Source organism: Atractosteus spatula, chromosome 2 (genome assembly GCF_055471065.1).
Source record: "Atractosteus spatula isolate fAtrSpa1 chromosome 2, fAtrSpa1.hap1, whole genome shotgun sequence".
NCBI classification, from domain to species: Eukaryota; Metazoa; Chordata; class Actinopteri; order Semionotiformes; family Lepisosteidae; genus Atractosteus; species Atractosteus spatula.
In genome coordinates, this window is record NC_142707.1 from 3652001 (window position 1) to 3677109 (window position 25109).

The 25109-nt window shown below is 52.8% G+C and overlaps 1 protein-coding gene across 1 annotated transcript; it reads left to right on the forward strand.

Annotated features, from left to right (window-relative positions):
* The first annotated feature begins 3719 nt into the window (after nt 1-3719).
* Nucleotides 3720-25109, forward strand: phf8 (PHD finger protein 8). Its single transcript, XM_088909463.1, has 22 exons — nt 3720-3956; nt 5876-6121; nt 6901-6986; nt 7667-7787; nt 8475-8635; nt 9219-9360; nt 10109-10295; nt 12203-12365; nt 12747-12834; nt 13246-13352; nt 13578-13669; nt 14207-14296; nt 15290-15565; nt 15975-16066; nt 16517-16683; nt 19004-19089; nt 20090-20214; nt 20978-21267; nt 21642-21737; nt 22697-22806; nt 23188-23536; nt 24892-25109. Exons 2-22 carry the CDS (start codon nt 6024-6026, stop codon nt 24978-24980), a joined length of 3015 nt encoding a protein of 1004 aa, XP_088765589.1. The 5' UTR covers nt 3720-3956; nt 5876-6023; the 3' UTR covers nt 24981-25109.

The following is a 25109-nucleotide window of genomic DNA, read 5'->3' on the forward strand; positions in this document are numbered from 1 at the left end:
CGTCAGTAACTTTCCCCTCCCTCTAGTGGTATAAAAACTGTATTACAGGCTCGTTTCCCCTGGCAAAAATCCTTCACCCTAAACACACAATCACAGCATCAGCACAGACTCCATCTAGACCTTTTATCGATGTAAGTTTGGAAAGGTTTTTTGGGAAAAACAATTCTTGTTTTTCTTGTGTGTCTCTTGGTGAATAAAGAGATGTGATCGATTGTATTCTGGAATTAGTTTTATTTCTTATTTTATTGTTCTTAAAAAAAAAAGAGGAGGGAATCGGATTGTCTAAAGAATGGTTTCATTTGTCTGTTTTATTGGAACAAAAATGGAAAAAAAACCCAAGATTTTAAAACAAAGCCAGAGTTTTGCCGTTTTGTTTCTACTGTTGGAAAGTAACTTACAGTGCTTAAAATAAAATCTATTCTTTTAGTAAAACCCATGTTTCTCTCTTTCTGTCCCTGTCTCAGCTCCAGTCCTGGGGGGCTGCTCTGTCTCCGGGTTTTTGCTCTCTCTTTCTCTGACTTCACTGGACCCATTTAACACTTTTCAAGGGCTTCCAGCTGATGCTGATCTAAAGCGACCTGGAAAACCGGGACTGGATTGTGGCGCTCCAGGACTGGAGTTCCCACCTGTGGTCTTCTTTTGCTGTTAGTGTCCATCCAGTATGGCCAGGAGATCCACAGTCCAGCGGGTCTTACAGATCACCCTTGACGCATCTGGGTGAAGAGGTTTTGTCTTGACCCTGCTAGGAGGTCACGTGTGTGATGGGTTGAAATTGGAATCCTGGTGCTCTTTAGCTCACAAGCACAGTGACTGGCTGTTCCTGACTTACGTGACTCAGTGTGATGGAATTGGCTACTCGCCTGCTGGGCTGTGGCTCTGCAGGAGCAGGCTGGGCGGCTCTGTGTCTCTCTGTCTCTCTCTCTGCGCCCGTCTGTATCCAGAGACTGAACAAGCTGTCTGTCTCTCTCTCTCTCTCTGTATCCAGAGACTGAACGAGCTGTCTGTCTCTTGCTCTCTACCAATTATCGTCTGTCTCTGGCCTCTCTGTGAACTGCAGCTCTTTGACGGTTTATGGGGGGGGACCCTTGTCCCAGAGATACCGGGACTGGGGAACTACTGCTGTAGATGATGGAGATGAATGCTGGTGAAAACGGTGCTCCTGAGACACTGCAAATACAGAAGAGGAGGAGGTGCACAGCTACACATCCAAAAGGGTACTCAGGCTCCAGAAATAAACCTGGAGGAGTCACGTCTCTGAATCTGTATGGATCCGGCTGGTCAAAAAACATTCCGAAGCCATGATAGTGTTTATGGGAGACTTCAACTTTCCCCCTGTAGACTGTGAGAAGTCCCTAGAGGAATGTCAGCCACCACAACTGCAGTATACGTGGTTAATGTCTTTCATTAATGGAACAAGTAAGAGGTTTATTCCAGGCTGAAAAGAGAAGAAAGAAAACCCAACGTTTTGGCTGTGAGAAAGACAGGACAGTAAGCAAAGGTAATGTAGCGGGAGAACAAAGGCTGGGAGAGAGGAGGAGTGAGAGGCGGGAGCAGGGGACAGACAGAGTGGCCAAGTCAGGATAGGTGTAGAGAGGTGTGAAATGAAACCTCCAATGAATGGAGAGAATCTAGAAGAAAAGTAGTCTGTCGTTAAGAGAAGGGGGAATGTGTGATCCTAGCTGCAGGATAATTTTGGTTTCTGTAGTCTCCGAGACTCGGAGACCGCTTCAGAGAACATTAGGGCTGTGAAGATTAAAGATCTCTCCAAGCCCATCGTTTCCCATTTCACCTAATTAGACGGCCATGACCACTCTAATCTCCCCGTCTGTGTTCTCAAAGATGGTTTTCCCAACTCGTACATCGGAAAGACTACAGAAACCAAAATTATCCTGCAGCTAGGATCACACCTTCCCCTTTCTCTTAATGACAGACTACTTTTCTTCTAAATTCTCTCCATTCATTGGAGGTTTCATTTCACACCTCTACACCTATCCTGACTTGGCCTCTCTCTCTGTCCCCTGCTCCCGCCTCTCGCTCCTCCTCTCTCCCAGCTTTTGTTCTCCTGCTACATTACCTTTGCCTACTGCCTTGTCTCTTTCACACCTGAAGAAGGCTCCACGGCCGAAACGTTGTTTCCTTTCTTCTCTTTTCAGCCTGGAATAAACCTCTTACTTGTTCCTTTGCAACCCACGCCTGCTGACGCAGCTGCCCACCTGAACTATTAAAACGTCGTGTCTTTCATTCATGATTACCTGATTGATGAACCGATAGCTCTGCAGATGGAGAAACCAGAGGCCACAAGATGCTGAGAAGCAGGGCAGCCCAGCTAGAGGCGCTGTTTGTGCACCAGCACTTTTCAAAAGCTCTTGGTGGTCTGTCTCATGTGTCCACATATACTGCATATCCATCTACATATAGTTTTATTATTTTGGTTCTTAATGCTATAGGCAGATACTTTTATCTTGATGTACTATGGGCTGCCACTATAAAATGAGCACACCTCTAAGGATACTGGGAAGGCTTTCTGAAGACATTGTCCATCTCCTTGGTGACAGACGCCAGCCTGACTCTACAGGGGGCACAAGGCCAGGCTGACCCATTGCTCTGGACTGCTCGTGTCCGTTGAATACTGGCAGGTGTTTTATAACTGTGACCACTAAGGAGACAAACTCTGAACAAGTATCTGACCGGTGTCAGAAAGCAAGAGGAAACAGACCCTGACGCACCTCAGGCTCAGTGACCACAGCCTGGCCATAGAGACTGGACACAGGCAGACCTGGCTGTCCAGAGAGGACAGGCTCAGTGACCACAGCCTGGCCATAGAGACTGGACACAGGCAGACCTGGCTGTCCAGAGGACAGGCTCAGTGACCACAGCCTGGCCATAGAGACTGGACACAGACAGACCTGGCTGTCCAGAGAGGACAGGCTGTGCCCCCCCCACTGCCAGCAAGGAGGAAGAAGAGACAGAGACACACTTTCTGCTGCACTGATTGAAATATTCTGAGATTAGACGAACATTCTTCCCTAAAATGACCAATTGAATTCCAGAATTTCCAAACCTGCCTGAATCAAAACAGTTACTGATCCTACTGTGAGAGGAAACTCAAAAGAGCTGCAGCCCAGTATATCACCTCCTGTCACAGCCTGAGGAACAGGGGCTCAACCTTCTCCTTAGGAAAAAAAATAAGTTATCTGTAATATTTTTAATCATTTTTATAAATTAAAATAATATTTATTGTCCTAAATATTTTGGTGCTTGACTGCAAATTGCTGCTGATTGGTCGCTTTGCTGAAACACTCAAACCCATTGACCATGCCAGTAAATCTCTCACTATAATGTCTGGCTGCCCGTATTAACAACACTCGACGGGGCTACAGCATTCAAGCACAGTACCTTACACAAACGAGCAGAGAGCCACTCGGATCTCTGTCCACATCTCCACCCCCACCGATATCCTTGGCTTGCAGGAGTACCGCAGCAAAGTGTCTGTTCTTCATCAGCATGCCCATGAGGGTGTCTACAAAGATGTCCGGTCTGCAGTGACTCTTACAGTAAGCCTGTCCAGCCACCCCGCTCCCGAGAGAGACACTGAACTGCCCCCTGCCCGGTCTGCTCTGCGGCACGGCTCAGCAAGAACATAGACACCTTCTGTTGCAGGGTAAGCGGCCCCGACCTCAATTCCTCTCGCTCGAACTTCTTCGTTCCGCCCCCCAGCGGACAGACGGGGTTACAGCAGGCCCGCTCGGAGGAGCAATGGCGTCGCTTTAGCGCGATTCTCGCAGTTGTTCAAAATTGTTCCGATTGTTCGTGCCTGATAAGCGGACTTTCTTGGCCTCCGGCCCCGGGACCCGCCGACTCGGCAGCTTCTCGACTCCCTTAAACGGCACCAGTGGTCAAAAAAGACCTCCTCGGCGTCTTTGTGGAATAAATTGCCCTTCGCAGGCTGGGCCGCGGTGAGTCCTCGGCACCTAGTTGGAAGTCGGTCCGACTTCGAGTGCTGGGCGCCCCGCCGCGGGGGACTACTCGGAGCCGGCTGGTTTTGATGTATGTAAGTAGCTCACTGGCCGTGCCAGTGCTGTTTGAGCCAACCATGCATATGAAAAACTCCGAGAGGAAGCTGTTAAGTTGTACGTAGACGCATAAAAGAAATTTAATTACACGAGTAATTAAAAAAAAAAGTGTTTTCCATTGTGGCCACTACCAGCTCCCAACAATAGATCTGGGATCTCCGATGTAGAGGGGGGGAAGAGATGAAAACATTAAATAAAGTAGTTTTTTTTCTTTTTTTCGAAGGGGCTGATATTGTTTCGCACACATGTGTGCGTTATCCAGTTTCCCTCTAGGGGTGAAGACCGAGTTATTTAGGTGTTGTTTTCTGCGAACCGCTTCCTGAGCCCGGAGAGACGCGCTCCGACGCAAGCTGGCGAAGTTGGGGGACTCGTTGCGGGCGGCTTGTCTGCGTTTAATTATTAGGGGGTAAAAAAACACAACCAGAGCCGGTGGACAGAACGGCTGTTAGTTATCGGCGAGGACTCTGTTAATGTAGCGCTGCGAGCCGGGGTCGCATCGGGACAGTCACTAACTTACCCGACCGCGCTGTTGCGGACTTGTTGATGAGCCTGCTGTGATTAACGTAATTTAAAAAAAAATAAAACTCCGTTATTTTCGAAGTTGTTACTGTCATACAGCTTTTTTCTTTCCCTCCTTTTTTTTTTGTTTTCGAGTTTATTTACTGTTACCGTTATTGTAATTTACTACAGTCACTATAAAAGATGAATTTGGGGTTTCGTTTTCATGGAGGGAACCCGGTTTGAGAATGCCAGCCAGCCCGATTTAAGTAAATGGGACTTAATTTATTCGTTAATTAGCTTAATGTGAAAGTTAATTTACTTTAATTCAGAAAGCTTTATTGGCGAGACAGATGAATTAGTCTCGCCAAAGCAAAAACAATCGGCAAGAAATTTACAACATGATTATTTGAGAGGCTCTCTCCCCCTCCCTCAGGCTGACAGGAGATCACCCACTGGGCTGCAGCTCTGGTGTTTCCTCCCCCTGGAGCACTGGATTTATTTCTCTTGCTCTGCTGTCTCTCTCTGCCTCACTCTCTCACTCTCCTGTCTCTCTCTCACCCCCTGTCACTCTCCTGCTCTCCTGTCACTCTCTTCCTCCTGTCTCTCTCTTGCACCGTCTCATTCTCCTTTCTCTCTCTCACCCCCTGTCACTCTCTTTCTCTCTCTCGCCCCCTGTCACTCTCCTGCTCTCCTGTCACTCTCTTCCTCCTGTCTCGTCTCTCTCTTGCACCATCTCACTCTCTCACTCTCCTTTCTCTCTCTCACCCCCTGTCACTCTCCTTTCTCTCTCTCACCCCCGTCACTCTCTTTCTCTCTCTCACCCCCGTCACTCTCTTTCTCTCTCTCGCCCCCTGTCACTCTCCTGCTCTCCTGTCACTCTCTTCCTCCTGTCTCTCTCTTGCACCGTCTCACTCTCTCACTCTCCTTTCTCTCTCTCACCCCCGTCACTCTCTTTCTCTCTCTCGCCCCCTGTCACTCTCCTGCTCTCCTGTCACTCTCTTCCTCCTGTCACTCTCTTCCTCCTGTCTCTCTCTTGCACCGTCTCACTCTCTCACTCTCCTTTCTCTCTCTCACCCCCTGTCACTCTCTTTCTCTCTCTCGCCCCCTGTCACTCTCCTGCTCTCCTGTCACTCTCTTCCTCCTGTCTCTCTCTTGCACCGTCTCACTCTCTCGCTCTCCTGTCTCTCTCTCTCACCCCTGTCACTGTCTCACTCTCTTTCTCCTGTCTGTCTCTCGCTCTCCTGTCTCTCCCTCTTGCCCCCTGTCTCACTCTCTCTCTCCTGTCTCTGTGTCTCCTCCAGGTGTCCAGTCATGGCCCAGACAGTGTGTGTCTGACGGCGCTGCCTTAGCCAGACAGCCAGTCCTCACGCCCAGCACTCCTCTCCCTCGGTCCCGGCCCGGCCCGGCCCGGCCCGGCCCACTCCCGCCCGGCCCCGCCGCCCTGCTGCCATGGCGTCGGTGCCAGTGTACTGCTTGTGCCGCCTGCCGTACGACGTCACGCGCTTCATGATCGAGTGCGACGTCTGCCAGGACTGGTTTCACGGCAGGTAAGGGGGCGGGGGCCGCGGTCTCTGCCGTGACGCTGCGGCGGGTATCCACGGCCCACAGGCCGCGCGCAAAACACACCGCCACTCCGCCTGCACTCGCCGACGCCCCGCAGGCGCCCGAGAGACGGGCCGGCCGCGGCACAGTCGCTTCGCTAGCACAGCGCCATGCCTCCGCTGTGTACAGTGTGCTGGGGTGTCGTTACCGTGAGATGTGCTTCACGCCGTTAAATATGGGGGGGGGGGTCAGGCAACAAATACAACCCCCCCCCCCCAAAAAAAAAACCCACAGAAGGCGATGGAAAGAACTGTCCAGAGCCAATCCAGGAGAGTCGCAGCACGAGCGTACAGCCCAGCCCAGCACAGCAGAGCCCAGGAGCAGTGAGATTAGTCTGCGCTTCATTTTGTTCTCTTAGACCGCACGGATAGACTTCTTCACAGTTTGCTCTTTTATGGAAAATACTAGGAAAGCGTGCTCCTGTAAGGACAGTGATACACGTCCCACAATACCACAGTACCCCTCTGAGAGAGCAGGCCGTTACCGGGGCTGAACCCTCCTCCAGCACGGTACGTTGGCCCTCATGGGGAGATTCATGCAGTGTCTGCTGGTTTGCGGTGGGGTGCTCCTTTCTAGAACGGGTGTTTCTAGAACTTTTCACGAGTTCACGAGCGTGCCCCTGGGTCAAACCGTGAAGCGGGCCCGCGCTCAGATCGCGGGCTGGGTGCCAGCAGGGGCGCCGCGACTCCCTGTAACGCCGGTGTTGCTGTTCTTGTGTGTGCAGCTGTGTCGGGGTGGAGGAGGAGAAAGCCACAGAGATTGACCTCTACCACTGTCCCAACTGCCAGGTCACACACGGACCCTCCGTCAGTGAGTGCTCTGTTTAGAGCTTCTCTCTCCCAGTCTCTCTGTCTCAGTGCAGTGTGTGTGTACAGCAGTGTGTGTATTAACCCCTCTGTCTCAGTGCAGTGTGTGTGTACAGCAGTGTGTGTATTAACCCCTCTGTCTCAGTGCAGTGTGTGTGTACAGCAGTGTGTGTATTAACCCCTCTGTCTCAGTGCAGTGTGTGTGTACAGCAGTGTGTGTATTAACCCCTCTGTCTCAGTGCAGTGTGTGTGTACAGCAGTGTGTGTATTAACCCCTCTGTCTCAGTGCAGTGTGTTTGTATTAACCCCTCTTGTCTCAGTGCAGTGTGTGTATCAACCCCTCTGTCTCAGTGCAGTGTGTGTGTACAGCAGTGTGTGTATTAACCCCTCTGTCTCAGTGCAGTGTGTGTGTACAGCAGTGTGTGTATTAACCCCTCTGTCTCAGTGCCGTGTGTGTGTACAGCAGTGTGTGTATTAAACCCTCTGTCTCAGTGCCGTGTGTGTGTACAGCAGTGTGTGTATTAACCCCTCTGTCTCAGTGCAGTGTGTGTGTACAGCAGTGTGTGTATTAACCCCTCTGTCTCAGTGCAGTGTGTGTGTACAGCAGTGTGTGTATTAACCCCTCTGTCTCAGTGCAGTGTGTGTGTACAGCAGTGTGTGTATTAACCCCTCTGTGTGTATCAGTGAGGAAGCGCCGGGGATCTCACAAACAGGAGCCTGTGGGTGGAGTGAGAGATCCAGGTCGGCCCGTGAAGACTGGCAGTCCACAGTTTATCCGGGAGCTCCGCAGCCGGACCTTTCCCAGGTAAGACAGCTTCATGCTAAATCATGGCTTGTCTCACTGCTGAGACTGTACCTTACTGACCCTGTGCTGTGCAGTCTCACTGCTGAGACTGTACCTTACTGACCCTGTGCTGTGCAGTCTCACTGCTGAGACTGTACCTTACTGACCCTGTGCTGTGCAGTCTCAGTGCAGAGACTGTGTACCTTACTGACCCTGTGCTGTGCAGTCTCACTGCTGAGACTGTACCTTACTGACCCTGTGCTGTGCAGTCTCACTGCTGAGACTGTACCTTACTGACCCTGTGCTGTGCAGTCTCAGTGCAGAGACTGTGTACCTTACTGACCCTGTGCTGTACTATCTCAGTGCAGAGACTGTGTACCTTACTGACCCTGTGCTGTGCAGTCTCAGTGCAGAGACTGTGTACCTTACTGACCCTGTGCTGTGCAGTCTCACTGCTGAGACTGTACCTTACTGACCCTGTGCTGTGCAGTCTCACTGCTGAGACTGTACCTTACTGACCCTGTGCTGTGCAGTCTCAGTGCAGAGACTGTGTACCTTACTGACCCTGTGCTGTACTATCTCAGTGCAGAGACTGTGTGCGTTACTGACCCTGTGCTGTGCAGTCTCAGTGCAGAGACTGTGTGCCTTACTGACCCTGTGCTGTGCAGGCCCTGAGGCAGGGTGTGTTGACCTCCCTCTCTCCCCCAGCGCGGACGAGGTGCTGCTGAAGCCCACGGGGGCCCAGCTGACGGTGGAGTTCCTGGAGGAGCGCTCGTTCAGCGTGCCGGTGCTGGTGCTGAGGAAGGACGGGCTGGGCATGAGCCTGCCGCCGCCGAGCTTCACCGTCGGCGACGTCGAGCACTACATCGGTCAGCACCCGCGCGTGTGTGGTAGTGTGTGTGTCCCTGCGCAGGTCAGAGTGTGTGCTGTGTTGTGGGAGAAAGTCTGTGTGCAGTGCCCGGCGCATATTGCTAGGATTAGTCTAGTGTATGTTGATATCATTATCAAAGGCAGCTTAACCGGGTTTACAGTTAGAAATTCCAGTGTCTTATAAACACAGGATATAACTGTTTACCTGCAGCACTGGGATAATTTACTGTTGTTGTGATGGCACTGTTGCCAACAGTTTGTGTGGCCTGGATCTGTTTGCCATAGGGATAGTGTGTGCTGCAGTGAGGGGTGGTCAGTCTGTGAACCCCGTGTGTTGTGGTCACTGTGTGCTGTTGAGTGTGTGCTGTGGTCACTCTGTGCTGTGTTGACCCTGTGTGTGCTGTAGTGTTGAGGGTGTGCTGTGTTGACTCTGTGTGTGCTGTAGTGTTGAGGTTGTGCTGTGGTCACTGTGCTGTGTGTGTGCTGTAGTGTTGAGGTTGTGCTGTGGTCACTCTGCTGTGTTGACCCTGTGTGCTCACTTGACAGTGTACTAACTGACTCTGTGTGCTGGCGGCACTGCAGGATCTGACAAGGAGATTGACGTGATCGATGTGGGCCGGCAGGCGGATCTGAAAATGCGACTGGGGGAATTTGTCCAGTACTACAACAGCCCCAACCGGGACCGCGTCCTGAACGTCATCAGCCTGGAGTTCTCCGAGACCAGGTATCACTCGGCCTGCACTGGTCTCTGGTACACCTCTGTTGGACAAGACTGGACAAATTTGATCGATCTAGACTGTGTGGGATGGATTGTGTTGAACTGGGGGTGGACTGGGCTGCGGTGTGTTAAATTGGGTTGATGAGATTATACAGGGATCTAACTGGACTCTGCTTCCTTTGGGAATGTTGGACTTGATCTTTTGGGCACCCAATCTCTGTCATGTTCTTTCTCATGTGTGTATTAACCCCTCTGTCTCAGTGCAGTGCGTGTATTAACCCCTCTGTCTCAGCACAGTGTGTGTGTACAGCAGTGTGTATTAACCCCTCTGTCTCAGTGCAGTGTGTGTGTACAGCAGTGTGTGTATTAACCCCTCTGTCTCAGTGCAGTGTGTGTGTACAGCAGTGTGTGTATTAACCCCTCTGTCTCAGTGCAGTGTGTGTGTACAGCAGTGTGTGTATTAACCCCTCTGTCTCAGTGCAGTGTGTGTATTAACCCCTCTGTCTCAGTGCAGTGTGTGTGTACAGCAGTGTGTGTATTAACCCCTCTGTCTCAGCACAGTGTGTGTGTACAGCAGTGTGTATTAACCCCTCTGTCTCAGTGCAGTGTGTGTGTACAGCAGTGTGTGTATTAACCCCTCTGTCTCAGTGCAGTGTGTGTGTACAGCAGTGTGTGTATTAACCCCTCTGTCTCAGTGCAGTGTGTGTATTAATCCCACCTCCTTCTCTTTCCCTCTCTCCTGCTCGCCCTTCAGGCTGTCAAACCTGGTGGAGACTCCGAAGATTGTGCGGAAGTTGTCCTGGGTGGAGAACCTGTGGCCGGAGGAGTCTGTGTTTGAGAGGCCCAATGTGCAGAAGTACTGCCTGATGGGGGTGAAGGACAGCTACACGGACTTCCACATCGACTTCGGGGGCACCTCCGTCTGGTACCACGTGCTCAAGGTACGAGAGGGGGGCGGGGCTGTGGAAGACGGGGGAGGCACTGGTTTGTGTTTTTGTGTCGTTGCTGACGCTGTTGTGCCGATTTATTGTAATTGTGGTGTTGTGCGGGGGGGCGTGCCCACTGTGGAGGCGGAGCCCTGGTAGAAGGGCGGAGCCTCGCCTTCGTAGTCCCAGTTGATGAGTCACAGCTGGGCAGGTCCTATAGAGGCACACTGGCCACCCCCCGAGGGGACGAGCAGGGACACCCCCGGAAGGGGGGGTTTGACACCCACAGTCGCGGAGGGGACTGCGCCCGTGAGAGGCGTTCTTTTTCTCGTCTTTTTCTCTTTGCCTGTCCCATCACGTATCTGCACCGGGGCAGGCACACCTGTGTCACACACTGAGTGTTGGTTCTGTTGTGGCCTGGCGCGCCCGGCTCTCCCAGACTGGGCCCCTCCAGACAGGGTCAGTCCAGTCCGGTCACCGCTGGGCTAGCGGTTCTCTCTTTCCCAGGCTGGACCCCATTATCTAGGGTAAGCCCAGCCTGGAGGTCACGGGGCACAGCGCTGCACTTTCTTTTTGCTTTGTTCATTTGTATTATTTTTGGTCCGTGCCAACCTCGCACCGGTGTTTCTGCCCCCTCGCCCGGGGCGTTGACTTTTTACCGGCGCTTGCCTCCCACTCCGCTCTGTCACGTCTGCAGTCTTGTTTCATCCTGTGTAGCACCTGAGTCAGGTTTGCGTGTTGTCGTGCGTGAGGCTGCTACATCAGGATTGTGTGTTGTCACCTGCTGTCTTGCGTGTGCGCTCCTGCGTGTTGTCTTGCGTGTGCGGTAGCTCGCTCAGTCCTGCGTGTTGTCTTGCGTGTGCGGTAGCTCACTCAGTCCTGCGTGTTGTCTCGCGTGTGCTGTGCCTCGCTCAGTCCTGCGTGTTGTCTCGCGTGTGCGGTAGCTCACTCAGTCCTGCGTGTTGTCTTGCGTGTGCGGTAGCTCACAGTCCTGCGTGTTGTCTTGCGTGTGCTGTGCCTCGCTCAGTCCTGCATGTTGTCTCGCGTGTGCGGTAGCTCACTCAGTCCTGCGTGTTGTCTTGCGTGTGCGGTAGCTCACTCAGTCCTGCGTGTTGTCTTGCGTGTGCGGTAGCTCACTCAGTCCTGCGTGTTGTCTTGCGTGTGCGGTAGCTCACTCAGTCCTGCGTGTTGTCTTGCGTGTGCGGTAGCTCACTCAGTCCTGCGTGTTGTCTTGCGTGTGCGGTAGCTCACTCAGTCCTGCGTGTTGTCTCGCGTGCGGTAGCTCACTCAGTCCTGCGTGTTGTCTTGCATGTGCTGTGCCTCGCTCAGTCCTGCGTGTTGTCTCGCGTGTGCGGTAGCTCACTCAGTCCTGCGTGTTGTCTTGCGTGTGCTGTGCCTCGCTCAGTCCTGCGTGTTGTCTCGCGTGTGCGGTAGCTCACTCAGTCCTGCGTGTTGTCTTGCGTGTGCTGTGCCTCGCTCAGTCCTGCGTGTTGTCTCGCGTGTGGTAGCTCACAGTCCTGCGTGTTGTCTTGCGTGTGCTGTGCCTCGCTCAGTCCTGCATGTTGTCTCGCGTGTGCGGTAGCTCACTCAGTCCTGCGTGTTGTCTTGCGTGTGCTGTGCCTCGCTCAGTCCTGCATGTTGTCTCGCGTGTGCGGTAGCTCACTCAGTCCTGCGTGTTGTCTTGCGTGTGCTGTGCCTCGCTCAGTCCTGCGTGTTGTCTCGCGTGTGGTAGCTCACAGTCCTGCGTGTTGTCTTGCGTGTGCTGTGCCTCGCTCAGTCCTGCATGTTGTCTCGCGTGTGCGGTAGCTCACTCAGTCCTGCGTGTTGTCTTGCGTGTGCTGTGCCTCGCTCAGTCCTGCGTGTTGTCTCGCGTGTGCGGTACCTCACACACTAACTCTTGTGATTGTGTTCTGGGGCTCCAGGGAGAGAAGATCTTCTACCTGATCCAGCCCACCCCTGCCAACCTGGCGCTGTTCGAGCGCTGGAGCTCCTCCTCCAGTCAGAACGAGCTGTTCTTCGGTGACCAGGTGGATCGGTGCTACAGGTGTGCAGTGAAGCAGGGCAACACCCTCTTCATCCCCACAGGTAATGCCCTGAGCAGCAGGGTGTGGATCTGGGGCGAGAGTGTAACTTTAACTGCCTTGTTAAAAAGAGTGTAACTGTAACTTTGAAGAGGAATTGTAACTGTCAGGTTTTGTGCTCATCTCTTTCTTCCCTTCTTTTGTTTTTTCCTCTTTGTCCCTCACCCTCTCGCTCTTACTGCTCAATCTATTTTTCTCTCCATTTTCTAACTCTTGTGCTCTCTCCCTTCATCTCTCTGTTCCTCCTGTCTCCCCTCTCTTCCTGTCTCCCCGATCCTCCTCTCTCTCCTGTCTCTCTGTCCCCCCTCTCTCCTGTCTCTCTCCCTCTTCCTATTCCTCTCTTCTTCTTTCCCCTCCTGTCCCTCCGTCTCTCTCTCTCTCTCAGGTTGGATCCACGCTGTCCTGACTCCCGTGGACTGCCTGGCGTTTGGCGGGAACTTCCTGCACAGCCTGAACATCGACATGCAGCTCAGGTGAGGCTCTCTGGCTCCCTGTATCTTCCTGCCTCCTGCCGGGTTCGAGTAAGTGTGCTGTGGACTCAGTAGAGGCGAAAGAGTAAGAATCGCCAATTAACGGATGAGGGCAACACCTTGTTTCAGCTGCAGGGTGGTCCTGCTGTACTTAGTGCCTGCCTCTGGACAGGCCCATTAAGGAGCCCTGAGCTAGTCCATGGCCATTGTCCAGCCAGAATCCTACCCTGTGTCATCTGGAGGGCAGCAGTGTGACACACCTCAGAAATCGCGGGGTCAAATCCCACTATGAGTTGCCGTGGATAAAAGCATCAGCCAAGTCCGTGTGAAATCTGGAAGCGCGTAGTGGTCTGTAGTCTTGGTGACGTCGTCTCTTTTTAATCTGGCCTCACTCCTGCTCTTTTCTTCTCCCAGGGCGTATGAGATTGAGAAGCGCTTGAGCACCGCCGATCTGTTCAAGTTCCCGAACTTCGAGACCGTGTGCTGGTATGTGGGCAAGCACCTCCTGGACACGTTCAGAGGTGAGAGACACGGAGGTGCCGTCGTCTGCTGTGGGCACTGCGGTCGTGCGATTTAGCAACTGTCACATTGATGCACGGTGTGATGTGGACTCGTGCGTACAGAGATGCACTGATAAAAATAGCCCACCGTGCAGTTGGCAGACTAATGCTGAAGCAGAGGAAGAAGGTGAATGCCTTTTATAGGAAAGTAACGTTGGCTCTCTCCCTCTCTGTCGCCCCCTGCAGGTCTCAGGGAGAACCGCAGGCACCCTGCTGCCTACCTGGTGCACGGAGCCAAGGCCCTGAACAACGCCTTCCGCGGCTGGACGCGCAAAGAGGTGACCACGCCCGCCGCACAGCCACACCAGCTACACAACACAAACTGCACAACACAGTGTATCTACCTGCTGCACAGCAACACCAGCTACACAGCTCCCCCGTACTGTAACACAAACTGCACAACACAGTGTATCTACCTGCTGCACAGCCGCACCAGCTACACAGCTCCCCCTGTGCTGTAACACAAACTGCACAACACAGTGTATCTACCTGCTGCACAGCCACACCAGCTACACAGCTCCCCCTGTGCTGTAACACAAACTGCACAACACAGTGCATCTACCTGCTGCACACCCACACCAGCTACACAGCTCCCCCTGTACTGTAACACAAACTGCACAACACACTGTAACTGTTCACTGGACAGCAACACAAGCTACACAACACGCTGTATCTGCCCACTGCACAGAAACTCCAGCTACACAACACTCTGTATCTGCCCACTGCACAGCAACACAAGCTCCACGGCAGTGTGTTGGCTGGTGGCCTGCGCTGTGTTGTGACCCCCTATATCTGCGACCCTGTGACCCTCCCAGGCCCTCCCGGAGCACGAGGAGGAGATTCCCGAGACCATCAAGACCCAGCAGCTGGTCAAGGACCTGGCCAAGGAGATCCGGCTGGTGGAGGTGCGGAGGGATATGCGCGGAGGAACACTAAGCCGCAAAATAGCGCCTGACACGCGTGCAGACCAGGGAAAGGCCTTTCAAATCACTGATCTAGTTCCGGATAATTTCTTACAATTTTTTCTGGCGTGATGACGCGTTTCGTCTGCGGTCTGACGCCAGCAGGGTCACCTGCAGATTTAACACTGGCGAGTTGGCTTGTTCGCGCTTCGCGGTATGGAACATTTTTACACATTTTGAATTAAGCACAAAATCGTGAACTTTGTGAAAGTCGCGATATTGTCGCAAACCCCCTGGTCTCCTCACGGGTGAAAGCAAGAATTCCCACGAATGGTGGCGCAAAGCGGCCCTTCCTGCTCACTAGTCACCGTAATGTCTGATGCGATGTGATGGACGAGTGAGTAAGGGCAGGTTGTGCAGCAGACATCTCACCGCAGAAATGTTCCAGCGTGATCTGCAGGCGGCGTTGACAAGTGAGCACTATTTGTCAGCAAAACCGCCTCGAAGTCGAGGGCAGTATTTCTATTTGAGTAAAAGAGATATACTGTATTTACGAGCTTCTTACAATGTAACAGAGCAGCTTCACGTCGCCAGAGGTTTTGTGGCCTCGTTTTGAATCGCAGACAGTGACTGCAGCGTGGCGCTGCGCAGACCTGGAAATTGTAGATTTTGCTTTCATTGTCGTTCGAAATGCAATCATCGGTACCAATTCTTTCTAACCCCGAAATAGAGTTGGAGTTCCCCTTTAAAGCTGATACATTACTGCATTCATTATCATATATGGGAAGGTCACATAACCATATACACTGGAGGGATTCGTGTGAGAGTATAGGGGTGGACGTGATTATGTGTGAATTTGTCTGTTTGTGACGGTTCTCTGTGGGATTGAATAATTTAGTAGCACTTGACGTGACTTTGTGCGGTTGGGGGGGGCACACCTGCACGCGTGTCTGACTCTGCGTCTGCCTGTGCTCGTCTCTCATCCCTCCTCCTCAGGACATTTTCCAGCAGAACCTGGGGAAGACGGGCGCCCCCTTTGGGGCACCAAGGGCTTTGCCCGCCCAGCACCCCCCACCTGCCCCGCCCAGCCGCCCCCCTGGAAGGAAGAGGGGACCCAAGCCAAAAGAGGGGGCGCCCCCAGGGGCCACGGGGAAAAAGAGGGGCCGCAAGAGCAAGGAGAGCCAGGCAGCTGCCGGGACTGTAGGGGGTGCTGGAGAGCTGGACCTGTTGGAGATCCACACCAAGCACACACTGAAGAAGACCAAGGGCAAGGTAACACAAACTGCACAACACAGACTCTGCTGGAACGCAAACTACACAGCACACAACTGTGACCATGGACAGGACCCAGTGCCAAACTACATAGCGTTCACTGTGCTGCAACACAAACTGCACAACACTGCACTGGGTGGTGAACAAATTCAGACACTATTGAACACATTCCTAAACACCCTATATCAAACCAACAAAACAGGCAGAAATTTGGCCACATAAAAACTACATCTCCTATTTCACAAACTAGCATCAAAATCAAAGCTAAAACGAACCAAATTAAAAAAACTACCCAAAAACAAGAGAAATAGAAAAAATGGTTTGATACGGAGTGCAATAACATCAGAAAAGCCTTAAGAAAACTCCTTCTCTCTTTCTATCTCCCTCCCTCTCTCCCTCTCTTTCTCAGCTGGAGATCCCGGCCGCCTGTCTGGATGACCTGGAAGGGAAGCTGAACAAAAGCAAACTGCACCTGGTTCTGACCAACGGCAAGATCGTGGGGTGAGATAGAGCTCCGCTAGTGCAGGATCCCCTGTTGCAGTACAGCCAGCCATTCTCCTGTCCTGCCTGCTGTCACAGCAGTCCTGCTCTGCCCTGCTCAGAGCAGCGCACGAGCAGAATCGATGTCTTCAACCTCTGGCGGGGACTTGCGTGTTACTGGGCTGTGAAGATGGCCCAAAGCCATCAGTGTGCGTTACAGGTGCGAAGCGCTGTGTCCTCCCGATTTTCGAGTTCATGGCTCACCTCCTCACCGCCCTGGACGGCCTGAAACTGCAGAAACTGGGCATGGTGTCGCCACACCACAGGTCTCCATGGCACACAGCAGAGCGGGCGGGCACCCTGAGGCCTCGGTCATTCCATTAATATGATAAAGTTCTGTTGCTCACAGAGTATATATAAGGTTTTTAAAAGCTTTTTTTCTATGATATATTTTTCTCCTCCATCTCGCAGTAAGAAGGGGGTGCGGTCAGGCCTGAGCCCGGCCAAGTTTCAGCCCCTCATTGGCCAGTTGGAGGATGTGGGGGGAGGAGCGAGCGACTCAGAGGATGAGCTTCAGATTGATGAGACCCCCCCTCGAAGGCAGCGTGCCCCCACCCTGACAAAGAGGAAACTGGCAGGTAACAAGCAGGGTGGTGGGGTTAATACACTGACACTGCACTGAGACAGAGGGGTTAATACACACACACTGCTGTACACACACACTGCACTGAGACAGAGGGGTTAATACACACACACTGCACTGAGACAGAGGGGTTAATACACACACTGCTGTACACACACACTGCACTGAGACAGAGGGGTTAATACACACACTGATGTACACACACACTGCACTGAGACAGAGGGGTTAATACACACACACTGCACTGAGACAGAGGGGTTAATACACACACACTGCACTGAGACAGAGGGGTTAATACACACACACTGCACTGAGACACAGGAGTTAATACACACACACTGCACTGAGACACAGGGGTTAATACACACACTGCTGTACACACACACTGCACTGAGACAGAGGGGTTAATACACACATTGCACTGAGACACAGGGGTTAATACACACACACTGCACTGAGACACAGGGGTTAATACACACACTGCTGTACACTGACTGCACTGAGACAGAGGAGTTAATAAACACTGCTGTACACACACAGTGCACTGAGACAGAGCGGTTAATACACACACTGCTGTACACACACGCTGCACTGAGACAGAGGGGTTAATACACACACTGCACTAAGACAGAGTGCTGACTCTTACACATTGAGACTGCACTGACAGAAAATAGAGATAACAGATACTAACATCCAGCATCCCCAAGTTAAGCTGATTCAGAATGATCTCTCAGCAAACTGCCTTGCACAGATCAATTCATTGCTTTCAAATAATGATGTAGCTGTGCAGCAGGAGGGGAGCAAGAGGACAGATTTTGCTCCCACTACATCCCCCAGACATCTGTAAGGATGACCAGCTGCGTTCTATCATAGGATCAGGGCAGTTGTTGGTCAGGCCAGAGAGCAAAGGGTTCCAGGCGGCTTCAGCAGTCAGCTGCGTGAGCAGACCCTTACCTGGTGCAACCCATGGATGAGAGATGGAGAGAGAGTGACAAGGCTGGGAATCAGGGGCTTCAGGTGTCAAGTGCACTGCCTCCTTTTCCCAGCAGGGTGTGCTGTTTCCCAGCAGCAAACAGCCCACTGCTCGCATTCTCCACCATATAACCCTTCCCAGATGGGACAGTGTGGTGTCGGGACACAGTGCCTGGTGAACAGGCACACACAGACAGCAAAATATAGTGTTTATTTACACTCTACATTTAGAAACGAGTGGCCACAGAAAAGTTTAAAAATAAAAGACTAGATCTGTCTCGGCTCTAAACTGGCTTCTTGAATTCTCGAAATATTAGCTAGCAGACACACCCACAAACTTAACCAGAGTCCAGACTGCAAGCCAAGTGCTGCATGCAGAAACCATGCTTGACTGCCCCCTCATTCAGCCTGAATCAAGCAGACCTGCACAGTAAGTGGTCCGATCTGCTGTCACCAGATGACAGGTCACGTCGCCTGCAGCAGGCAGTGCCCATGGGTTTCAGTGGGCTGTAGTGAGAGTTTTTCTGCCTGCCTGCTACACTGCCGCAGGGAGAGGAGGCAGGACTGCTCCCACTGTGGTTTAAGATTAAGAGACCCACAATGAATTTGATGGTTTTTAGGGTTAGGGAGTTGAGATAACCAGTGAGGGAAGCCATCTGATTGTGTTTTGTGAATGCGGTAAGCTGACTTTAACACTGCACTTCGCTGGAGAGGTACTATTCCCTGTAGAGAAAGTGAAGCAGTTCATGTTAATCGGAATCGGCTGGTTTCAACCACACACCTGAACGGCTTGTCCCAGACCCCCGCAACCCTTTGTGTAAAGAAATGCCTCCTGTTTAAGTGCACCGTCCCTTACTTTCCCCTTGCACCCTCTGGTAAAGATTCACCGCGCACAGTGGTCAGAAGGACAGGAGAAAGGTTACACCTGAGCTCCATGCCCACGTCCTGTCTCGTATCCCAGTGATGTAAGAATTCACCCTGTCCTTTTCCCAGAGGTGTGAGCTTCGTCCGTTGGGAACTTAGGTTCCAGGCTTCCTGGAACCTTGGATTTTGAATGCCTGATAACCATGTCCTCGTGTCATCTCCCAGGATCCAGAATAAAAAGATTCAGTTCTCCTGGTCCACCTGAGAGTGATATTTCTGAGATTATTGTTCTTGTGCTCCTCCACAGGCAGCACAGACCTTCTCTAGCCTTCCCTGGTCCTGTTACGACCCCTTTCATTCTTTCCCCAAAGTTGTTCAGTTCAGCAAAGCGACGAGTCGGCAGGAAGTCCTAGGTTAATGCCGATTCACTGTGTGGATCCTCCCTGCGCCAGGCTCAACATGTCTATCGCCCCCTGCAGGTCTGCCCAGGAAGCTGCCACGGGCCAAGCCCTGCTCCGACCCCAACAGAGTGAGAGAGCCGGGCGAGGTGGACTTCGACATCGAGGTCAGAAACGTTCTCACTTCCTCTCCGTTTATTCGCTGCTGTTGCTGATAGTCCGCCCATCCACGCGTCCACGCATCGGTTTTCTAACTGCTTTGTCCAGTTCAGGGTGACAGGGTCACCTGAGCCTATCCCAACAAACAACAGGCGCAAGGCAGGACGGAGAGAGACAGACCCAGGACGGAGAGAGACACACGCCTATCCCAACAAACAACAGGCGCAAGGCAGGACGGAGAGAGACAGACCCAGGACAGAGAGAGACACACGCCTATCCCAACAAACAACAGGCGCAAGGCAGGACGGAGAGAGACACACGCCTATCCCAACAAACAACAGGCGCAAGGCAGGACAGAGAGAGACAGACCCAGGACAGAGAGAGACAGACCCAGGACGGAGAGAGACAGACAGAGAAACACGTTCACTCCAGGGCCCATTTTCCTGGAAGCCAGTTCCGGAGTCTCCCTTACCTAGTTTTTACATTCTGTCTGCTTACTTAACAGTATGTGGTGTTGTGCTTATTCTCCCAGCAGCTTGGGACTGAAGTGTTAAGACTGGTTCAAGATAAGATCACTTTATTGACCATATACAATTTCTTGCATTAGGAATTTGTCTTTTCACAGACCCCAGCTTGCTCTCCATGAGACACACAGACAGGGAGAGAAGCTTGGGGTCAGAGCGCAGGGTCAGCCATTTATACGGCGCCCCTGGAGCATTTGGGGTGAAGGGCCTTGCTCAGGGGCCCAACGGAGTAGGATTCCTCTGCCGGCCGCGGGATTCGAACCAGCAACCTTCCAGCCACAGATCCTTAGCCACAGAGCCACCAGAGGGCAGCACAGGGACACTATGTAGAGAGCTGAATAAGGTTTTGGATTCTCAGCAGGTTGATTCCTCTGTAACAGAGTTCAGACAGTGGTGGAAAGTGCAGGACCTCTGCACTCGGTTCGCGCCCTGGCTCTGTCCCTCAGCCCTGTGCGACGCCTGACGTTTGCGTTCCTGTCCTCAGGAGGACTACACCACCGACGAAGAGGCCCTGACGCTGGAGGACGTGAAGGCGGGGGGCGCCGGGGGCATCCTGGACCTGCTGAAGGCCAGCAAGCAGGTGGCGGGCCTGGACTGCGCGGCTCTGAGGTACTGCAGTGTGGATGGCCCCCCGGACCCGCCCCCTCTGTGACCCCTGACCCACGGCCCGCCTTGCCCGTTCCTTAATAATCAATAATTATTCATCCAAAATCCCATTAGGCCTTTCCTTCAAAGGGAGGGAGAGCTTTCCAGACCTTCTCTGTCCTCCGGTTTTTCTGATGCACCGACACGTCTCCCGTTTGTCCTGTCCTTCGGATGAGACGTGAAACCGGGGTCCTGAATCTCCGTGGTCCTTAAAAATCCCAGGGTGTTTCTCGAAAAGAGTAGAGGTGTTACCCCAGTGTCCTGGCCAAATTCCCCCCCTGGCCTTTACCAATCATGGCCTCCTAATAACCCCCCTCTCTGAACTGGCCTCATCACTCTGCTCTCCTCCCCACTGAGAGCTGGTGTGTGGGGAGAGGACTGGAGCATCATCCAGGTGGGGCTGCACACTGGTGGGGGTGGAGGGGACCCCCAGTACCTGTAGAAGCGCAAGGAAAGTGTAAGGATTATTATTGTAGTTTAGAATGCTCCCACACTTCATTTCCACTTGAGCCCCTGTGTCCCTTGCGCTGTCGTTCGTGTGAAAGTCCCCGGTGTGTCCGTACCCTCCCGACAGCCGGGCAAGCCAAAAAAAGTTGGGGGGGAGAGGGGAAGAATAAAACAGAACCTTCAGTCCTTGTGCTGCATGAAGGTCCAGTGTGTCTTAACCTCCCTCTCGTTCTGCTTCTCTCCCTGTCTGCTCCTCCCCCCTCCCCCGCGCGCCCTTCAGTGAGGAGGCCCCAGCCTCCCCCAGCACGCGCGACGCCATCCAGGGCATGCTGTCCATGGCCAACCCCCCGTCCTCCTCCTCCTCCTCGGGGGGCGGGACCGCCTGGTGGGGGGGCGGCGGGGAGCGGGGCGGGGCCGCCGGCCCCGGCTCCTCCCAGTCGAAGGCGGGGCTCATCCAGAGGCCCGGGAAGCGGCCAATCAAACGACCGGCTCGCCACCAGAGCGACGCGGAGGAGGAGAGCCTGGACGAGCAGGAGACTCTGGGCACGTGTTTCAAGGACTCGGAGTACAGTAAGTCCGCAGTGACGAGCCCAGTGCGGGTGTGCGCCTGCTCCTCGGTGTGCATCGGCGGCAGTAGGCTTTGAGGAGACAGCAGAAACCATCTTTAAGGCTTCACAGGCAGGAGGAGGTTGACAACAGGGGGTGGCATCCCGTTTCCTGACTATCCAAGACACAGGGCTAATGGGAGCTGATGACACAATGATTCTGTGGGCAGCCGAGTGGAGCAGTGGTCAGGGCTCTGTAGTCTGGGGTCCAGTCTCCGGCAGGAGGCTGCTGTTGTAGCCTCGGCATTAATGGGAAGCTCTCCGGTTTCATGCTGTAAACAAGAGTTTGTTCTCCGTTGACTTGTCTGAATACATTAAGCACCTGTGTCCCTCCCATAGTCTACCCCTCTCTGGAGTCTGATGAGGAAGACCACGCTCTCAAATCGAAGGCCAAGAGGAAGAAGAACTCGGATGACACACCCTGGAACCCCAAAGGTATTGGAGTGACAGTCTAAAACCAGCTTCTGAAGTCATGTGAGGTGCTTTTGGACCCCTGTCATGCTGATGGACTGACCCCCTGTCTGACTGACACTGCCTTAATGACTGACACACTGCCTTACTGACTGACCCCCTGTCTGACTGACACTGCCTTAATGACTGACACACTGCCTTACTGACTGACCCCCTGTCTGACTGACACTGCCTTAATGACTGACACACTGCCTTACTGACTGACCCCCTGTCTGACTGACACTGCCTTAATGACTGACACACTGCCTTACTGACTGACCCCCTGTCTGACTGACACTGCCTTAATGACTGACACACTGCCTTACTGACTGACCCCCTGTCTGACTGACACTGCCTTAATGACTGACCCCCTGTGTGACTGACACACTGCCTTAATGACTGACACACTGCCTTACTGACTGACCCCCTGTCTGACTGACACTGCCTTAATGACTGACACACTGCCTTACTGACTGACCCCCTGTCTGACTGACACACTGCCTTAATGACTGACACACTGCCTTAATGACTGACCCCCTGTGTGACTGACACACTGCCTTAATGACTGACCCCCTGTGTGACTGACACTCTGCCTTAATGACTGACCCCCTGTGTGACTGACACTCTGCCTTAATGACTGACCCCCTGTGTGACTGACACACTGCCTTTCTGACTGACCCCCTGTCTGACTGACACACTGCCTTTCTGACTGACCCCCTGTCTGACTGACACTGCCTTAATGACTGACACACTGCCTTTCTGACTGACCCCCTGTGTGACTGACACTGCCTTAATGACTGACACACTGCCTTTCTGACTGACCCCCTGTCTGACTGACATGTTGCCATACAAGCTGGCAGGTATCAGGATCATTTTTCTCACAAAAGTGAAGTGTTTAACCTTGTGTAATGTCTCCATGGCGCCGCTGTCTCCTGTCCCCCCAGCCCGGGTGACCCCCACGCTGCCCCGACAGGAGCGCCCAGTGAGGGAGGGGGCACGGGTGGCCTCAGTGGAGACCGGGCTGGCCGCCGCCGCCGCCAAACTAGCACAGCAGGTACCGCGGTGGTGAGGGGGAGGGGTGTAGCACTGTAGCACTTTATACCTACACAGACAGACACGCACACATTTACACACACACCTACACACACGGACACGTTCACATTCACACACACACCTACACACGCAGACACGCACACATTCACACACACAGACACGCACTCATTCACACACAGCTGTCACAGTCTCACAGAGAGAGAGTGGGGTTAGGGGGTTTGACTGGGGGTCACAGAGAGAGAGTGGGGTGATGGTTTGACGGGGTCACGGAGAGAGGGGTCTGCACTGATAAATCAGGTAAATGCATACATTATATTTATGCCGCCCCTCTCTCCTCCTGTCTCACCCCTCTCTTATCCCTCTCTCCCTCTCGGCCTCTCAGGAACAGCAGAAATCAACCAAGAGGAAGTACGTGAAAAAACGCCCCCCCCAGGCTAGCCGGGACCCCGCAGCCCCCTCGTCTCCGCCTGCCAGTTCCCTGCCCTCAGCAGCAGAGAGCGCTGTGGAAGCCGGGGGGCTGGGGGAGATGGCAGAGGGGCGCAGGGTGGAGATGTACCCCGCCAGTCTCCTGGACCACGAGTACACGGCCGGCCCGGGACCCTTCAGCCCAGGGGGCTCCAGGGGGACAGCTGCCATGGCCCCCGGAGTGTTCCTGACGCCGCGTCGGCCCTCGCTGTCCCCCCAGAGCAGCAGCAGCACCCCCACGCCTGCCCCCGCCAGTTCCGCCCAGGGTAACAGGCTCGCTGTCTAATTCGCTCAAGGTCTCGCTGGTCGTGGTCTCCTTCTCTCCTCGTCTCCATATCTGACTGTGCCGTGGTCTAACTCTCTAACTGTCCATCTCCCTGTACCATCATCTGACTGTCTCACTCCCCTTCTCCCTGTCTCCCTGTCTTACTGTGCCGTCGTATCCCTGTCTTGATGTGCCATCGTCTGTCTCCCTTTCTCAATGTGCCATCGTCCTTCTCTCTTGCTTCCTGTCTCCCTGTCTCGATGTGCCATCGTCCCTCTCTCTTGCTTCCTGTCTCCCTGTCTTGATCTGCCATTGTCTCTCTCTTTTGCTCCCTGTCTCTGTCACTGCATTACTGTGCCAAAAAGCCGCAGGAGTTTTGACCTATGGTTTTACTGTATTCTCTGTTGGCTGTCAGCTGTTAATTGCTCATTAACGAGTGAGCTAATTCTTTAGCTGGAACATACTAGTTCCTTAGCTGGTGGATTAGTTCTTGGTTGACCCCCTTGTTAGGGAGCAGGCTAGTTTATTAGCTGCTTGACCCACTTGTTAACAAGTGGACTAGTTCTTAAGCTGGTTGATGCTTTCTTTAGTGATGGACGATTCCTCTAGCTGGTTGACTTGTTAGTGAGTGGACTAGTTCTTGGGTAACCCGATCTTTAGTGAGTGAACTAGTTCTTACTAATTGCTCGTTAGCAAGCGGACTAGTTCTTTTGCTGGTTGATGCTTTCTTTAGCAGTGGACTGATGTTTTCGTTAGTGAATGGACTAGTTCTTTAGCTGGTTGACCTACTCATTAGCTAGCAAAGTACTTTGGTAGCTGGTTGACCTCCTCGTTAGTGAATAGACTAGTTCTTTAGCTGTTGGTCTTGCTTATAAACAAGCGGATTAGGTATTTGCCTGGTTGACCTGCTTGTTAATTAATTAACTAGTTCTTTATCTGGTTCACATGGTCGTTAGCAAACAGACTAGTTCTTTAGCTGGTTTACACAATCATTAGCAAGCAGAGTAGTTTGGTAGCTGGTTGACCTGCTCGTTAGTGAATAGGCTTGTTCCTTAGCTTTGCTTGTTAACAAGTGGACTAGTTCTTTAGCTGGTTGACCTGCTTGTTAGTGAATGGACTAGTTCTTTTGCTGGTTGACCTGCTCGTTAGTGAATAGACTAGTTCTTTAGCTGGTTGACCTGCTCATTAGCGAGCAGACTTTTTTAGCCGGTCGGTTTGCTGTGATTAAATTCTTGTTCTGACTGCTTTCTTTTTCTCCCTACTGGATAGCCTGCTTCCTCTTTCCTCTTCTCCTTGCACTGTTACAGGACAGTTTGGTTCTGATGCATCTCTTCTCTGCCTCTCTGTCTCTGGCAGGAAAACGTCCAAAAAAAGGTCTGGCAACAGCTAAGCAGAGACTGGGAAAGATCCTGAAAATCCATCGGAATGGAAAACTGCTTCTGTGAGAGAGGGAGGGGGGAGAGAAACTGCACAAGAAGGCAAGAGGCTGACGGGACAGGAGAGCTGAGGGGGAAAGAGGGATGCTAAGATTGAAGCAAACAATGAAGGAAATTATGATGAAAACAGAGAGGAAA

Bases quoted from the DNA above. Each gene is read 5' to 3' on its own strand.
- phf8 (XM_088909463.1), top strand. From the start codon at position 6,024: ATGGCGTCGGTGCCAGTGTACTGCTTGTGCCGCCTGCCGTACGACGTC. The intron at 12,366-12,746 runs GTAATGCCCTGA...TCTCTCTCTCAG, and splicing joins CACCCTCTTCATCCCCACAG to GTTGGATCCACGCTGTCCTG. The intron at 13,670-14,206 runs GTGACCACGCCC...TGACCCTCCCAG, and splicing joins GCGGCTGGACGCGCAAAGAG to GCCCTCCCGGAGCACGAGGA.